This window comes from Prosopis cineraria, unplaced genomic scaffold, assembly GCF_029017545.1.
Source record: "Prosopis cineraria cultivar Desert tree isolate PC_DT_omini unplaced genomic scaffold, ASM2901754v1 PC593, whole genome shotgun sequence".
Lineage (NCBI taxonomy): Eukaryota > Viridiplantae > Streptophyta > Magnoliopsida > Fabales > Fabaceae > Prosopis > Prosopis cineraria.
In genome coordinates, this window is record NW_026555918.1 from 32,665 (window position 1) to 38,163 (window position 5,499).

A 5,499-nucleotide genomic window follows, 5' to 3' on the forward strand; every position below is an offset into this window, starting at 1 on the left:
AAGAAGAAAGTAATTGAACGCTAAGACATTCACTTAAATAATAACAACTTTTTTTTTTTTTGGAGATAATTGACGTGACTTTTGAAGTTAAGATGAAAACAGAGAGATTCCATTATTAGACTCCACAACTCGCTTATAACATGGGAGTAGTAATTACGTGTGAACAAGAGCTTCATTATCACTTGAGTATCTTGAATTAATTGAATATTTTCGTTTGACTAACTAAAAAATAATGATTAAGAGTTAACAATTTCCTCACCAGACTGCTTCAGCAAGCAGAGGCCGCAAGAAACGTATAATATGTAATTATTATGCAATACTCCTTCCGTGGCTATATTTAAGATATTTTAATACAATCTTGCATATTAAAAAGATTTATCATTTATTTGAACTTACGTAAAAATATAATAATTTTTTAATTTTATCCTCTAATAATATCATAATTAATATCATGATGGTTGTAAAAAAAATATAAAATTAATAATCTATTTATTTTTTAAGCTAAAGATAAAATTATTTAATTATTTAAAAATATTACTGTCACCTCTTATATTTAGAGGCAAAATACACTTTTAAAAAATATTTTACATACAGAGACGAAGAGAGTACTTCTTTGTTTAAAAATAATTCCATGAGGTGCTAGAAGAAAAAATTATGTACATAGCTGTTTCTTCTCTTGTTTTTTCCCCCTTGTTTGCCACAAGAAAATATGTACCTGGCTACTCGCCCGCATCAAAATTTTGTCTCGTTGGCCATCATACAAATTGTTAGCTAATTGACGCCAATATTAACTGTCAACTACATATTTTGAATTTCTAATGTTGAATTATTTTGAATCAATTTCAGAAAATTAAAAAGGGAAACCTCTTAAGCTTAAGTACCCATTCCAATGGTGATCAAGAGGAAAAACCATTTTAAATAGATGAAAGTCATGAAACTAAATGCAACGGGCGAAGTCAAGACCTCGAGTAAGTGAGTGTAAAATAATTTAATAAAAAGTAATATTTTTTAAAAAATAATAATCATATCAGGACTAAAATTATGATGGTATAAATAATTTTATCATCATGTTTTATTTTAAAAATTATATTGAATAAATTGATATGGTCTTTTATTGTAAACATACTCTTCATATCTTAACAAGATCAATAAATATTATATATATGATAAGTTTTTAAAAAAGAAAGAAAGTTTACAAAAATTCATAGATTTTAGCTTTAGAAAATTTACTTCCAAAGCAAATACCCGCGTCTAGTTTGTCCACCAAGATTGACATATGGTTATGGTCACTCATTTATATCCCCTCGATCTCACGTATAAGTTAGAATAACTCTTTCACGGGATTAAAAAAAAAAGTTATAGTTATTTTTCCTTATTTTGTTTAACGTTGAATACTGTTTTCCTAAATATACAAATATGTCATGTTTATTGAATAAGCAAATCCAAATATTTATGTTTATTGAATTAATCACTTCATGTAAGCTATTACCACAAGAAAGATGATTTGCTTTTCATTTTTGTGGGTATTTTCGTAAAATTCTAAAGAGGCCAGGCATAGCTGTAAAAATTCTCTTTAAATCTTTTATGAATATATAAAAAGAAGGGTGTGATTACAACGGATGATGCGTCTGTGTCACGTGTGTATATTCTGTCAGCAATTTACGGCCTTTGAGATGTTAAAAACAAATTATAGATATTTTTCAATTAAATTGCTACATGTATATGCACAAGAATTGAGATTCAAATATCTGATCACTTATTTTACCATTCATGTCAATTTATGCTGGCCATATATCTGTAAAAGGACCAAAAACGCTTCTTTCACCGCTTAGATGTACATAAATAACAAGTAATTAATTAACTACCATATTGTAATCCAAGTTGGTTAAATGAACCCGCGTAATTAGCCAATGAGATAAGTTACTATAAAACTGCCACGATTCACATCCATGACATCATGCTTAACGCATCACGTATTAAACTAAGCTTAAGAAATATATCCATGCCATGGGCTCTCATTTTTTTATTTCTTTTACTTTTCCTACGTCACATGCATCGCCCTTCTTTTTATTTTTATTATTATTTAATTAATTGTGAGGGGCTTTAAACTTTAATCCTTTTCGCACCCTGTACTAAAAGTTCCTTCTCCCCCCATCAAAAACACAGATAAAACAAAAAAACCCAGGGAGACTGGAATCAAATGCACTAATCATAGATCATACATAACAAGGCACCCAAATGGAATACTAATATAAATATATTATAAATCCATGCTGAATGATAATGATGATAATAAGGGGTAACAAAATATCATGTGATCCATATCAATATGGGCAAGGACAGAAACAGGGAGAAGTGCATATATATTAAAATGAAATGAAAAATAATTTTATTTATAAATCTCGTCGGACAAATTAAATTGCCCAGGGAAAAGGTCTTTGCGAGTGACGCATTAACGATTTATTTTTATTTTATTTTATTTTTTTGGTTGTTTCCAATAGCATAAATAAATGGTAGTTGTATGTTGTAGTGTCCCTATGGGCAAAATAAACTAAACTGCTCTATTCTTCCTCCTCAGTCTTCTCTTTCTTGTTCTCCCCCAGACCACCCCACCACGTTCATCTGCAACTTTTCTTCTCCTCCCCTTTTGACCATGTCTTCTTCAGCGATGACTTCTCAAGGCGTGGTCTTCGCCACCGCCATGGCTCTCTCCGGCACCGTCATCCTCATCGCCCTCCGTCTCCAGAAATCTCTCCCTCCTCTTCTTCACACCCCTCACTCTTCCCCTCCGGTCCTGCGATCTTGCATATCCTCTGGTAAGCGCACAACTTCCTCTGTTTCACACGCATTTACATTCAATCAATTTTCAAGATTCGCTCTTTACTTCGTTCCTCTGTCTCTCCTCTGATACAAATACTGGGTTTTGAAGCAGAGAGGAAGAAGGGGCAGAAGAAGAAGAAGAGAGTGCATTTCGCCGAAGATGTGGTGGATTCAAGGACAGATGGACAAGAGTTCAGGAGAAAGCATCGCGTGAGTCACAGTTCTGTGTGTTCGAACTCTGAAGTGAAAGTGGAAGAGACTTGTAACGGCGTGAGCGAGGTCAGAGGAATGCCGGCGAACAGAAAGGCCCTCTATAATGGAATTCTCAGAGATCGTGTGGCTCCACGACGATTGGCTTACTCTTACTGATTGGATTTTCTGTGAATAATTTTCTCGGGGTTATCCCTCTTCCTCCCCCCCCCCCTTTTCCTATAATTATTTTCTTCAAGGATGGGCTCGATCATTTCCTCTGCAGAAACTGGAAATTAGAAGCAGAGTGATGGGTCGTCGTAGTTACAGGCTGACACAAAATTAACGGCCATGTGTCTTCTAGTTTACCGGTTTTTTGTTGATATTTTAGGGTAATTTCATTGAGATTTGGGTTATATACTTATATTCAAAACTACTTTTAACTCGCGGTTATTATGCTCTGGCCTGTACATACGATAATTGTTGAAGTGAAAAAATATATATTATATCATGGTTTTATTGTTATGTTCCTTTCTCTTTTAGTGGTAAGTTTCTCTTTTTTACCCTTTTTGGTTTGGGGAAAGACATGGTTAAAGGATCATTTTCATTATGCACAGAAAAAGTTGCTAATGGCGTGGTTAGACTGCAGTGGTGAAAATCCGCGTCGTCACAAGCCATTATTTTATGTTTTTTCATCGGTGTTTGTGAGGAAGGTGGGCCAATTACGGTTCTTCTTGTGCTTGTCATGCTATGATAATTGTGCCTAGGATCCGAATTTTTTATGAAGAATTTCATTGAAATTTTTTGGATGTGATATAATTTTAATTGAGTCTTAACAAATTTTAAAATTTTATACCATGTTTAGAATATTAAAATGAAATAAATTATATCTCACTTAAATGATTAAGATGCCTTTTAATTATAATTAGCGTGATGGATCTAACAAGTCAATTTTCAGTTTTTATAAATAATATTAGTGAAATAATATTAGTGGAATGATAAATCAAGTTATATAGGTATTACAAGTAATATTAATATTACTAGAATAAATGTAACCTCTTATTATTGTCATAATATTACCAATAAAAATGAAGGTGAAATATCATTTTTTGAGATTCAATTTAAATTATGCCACATTCAAGGGACTTCAACAAAATTCTCCCAATTTTCCATCACAAAATTGAGTAACTTTATGCAGAGTGTTTAAAAATAAATATAAAGAATGAAATATTATTTATATAATTATAGGAGAATTATAATTAGGTCTCACAAAAAAAAATTAATTACTATAAAGTCTATTAATAATTAAATTAAATTATATTAATAATTATTAATAATAATTTTATAACAATTAATTTTTTTATATGAGAGTTTATTGTAATTTTTCTTGTGATTATTGGTGCTTCTTTAAGAATGTAGAGAGACTGTATCCGTGAACGGCCTAGTGTGAACGGCTTTTTTCAGGTTCTCCGAGTAACACAAGTAGAAATTTGAATAATTGACACTGACAGTGACTTGAAGAAACTGTACTCAATTAAAGTTACATTCGCCATCTTGATTCACGAAATTAATTTTACAATATTCTTTAGTCGTTAATTTGAACAATTCTTAAGCACTGATTTCAACTTTCTCGAGATTCTTTTATTGACATGCCTGCATGTCTATCATCATCGCATATTGAAAAAATAAACAATCCAAGTAATATGACTTATTTCCACTGTCAAAAAAAAAAAACTTTTAAAGGTAACCATTTTGTCAATGAATTTTTTTGTTATTGTCAAAAATTATTAACGATTAAATATTTTATGATAACTCTTTAACAATAAAAAGTTACTGCAAAAGTCATTTAAAAAAAACAATTATCTCATGTCATATCAACACCTCCTCATGTCACGTCAATTAAAACCTTATACTATATCAGCTATCACGTGTACCAGTTCTTATATTGCCACATCATTCCACCATGTGTGTAACACATCATACCACATTACTTGACAACTTGTGCCACATGCCATATCACATATTAATTGTGAAATGTACCTGAGTCAGAATTGGAGCCCATGACCTCCCAGGCCATAAGTTCTCCTTTTTTTTTTTCTTTTGATAAGCAAAGAGGGTAAGAGTAAGTCCTCCTTTTTAATGCACATGCGAGTATTATATACGAAATTAAATATATATTATTTAACTACATATATATATAATAAATAATATATTATTAGAAATATATACATATATATTATGTTTTATTTTCATCTATTAATATAATAAAATAATTTATATGAGTGTGTATATATATTATATTTTTTATAAAATTATTTTTTTGGAAAATGAACTTAAAAAGAAATAAATTTTAAATATTAAATAATTTTCTTATAAACGTTTTAACCAATTCTTAAATTTTATTTTTATTCTTAAATGAAAATAATTAAGTATGTAATTTATTTATAAATATGTATTATATTAGTTTACATTAAATATATATCTTTTACT

General features: G+C 30.3%; 1 protein-coding gene across 2 annotated transcripts; it reads left to right on the forward strand.

Annotated features, from left to right (window-relative positions):
• The first annotated feature begins 2,527 nt into the window (after window positions 1-2,527).
• On the forward strand, window positions 2,528-3,526 carry LOC129297696 (uncharacterized). Of its 2 annotated transcripts, none has more exons than XM_054936048.1 (2): window positions 2,528-2,816; window positions 2,930-3,526. In XM_054936048.1, the coding sequence occupies exons 1-2, from the start codon at window positions 2,654-2,656 to the stop codon at window positions 3,187-3,189; spliced, it is 423 nt and encodes a 140-aa protein (XP_054792023.1). In that variant the 5' UTR covers window positions 2,528-2,653; the 3' UTR covers window positions 3,190-3,526. The 2 variants fall into 2 exon arrangements, with proteins under 2 accessions (XP_054792023.1, XP_054792024.1); XM_054936049.1 differs by having other exon boundaries at window positions 2,530-2,816; window positions 2,933-3,526.
• The last annotated feature ends 1,973 nt before the right edge of the window (window positions 3,527-5,499 follow it).

Bases quoted from the DNA above. Each gene is read 5' to 3' on its own strand.
- LOC129297696 (XM_054936048.1), top strand. From the start codon at position 2,654: ATGTCTTCTTCAGCGATGACTTCTCAAGGCGTGGTCTTCGCCACCGCC. The intron at 2,817-2,929 runs GTAAGCGCACAA...TGGGTTTTGAAG, and splicing joins GCGATCTTGCATATCCTCTG to CAGAGAGGAAGAAGGGGCAG.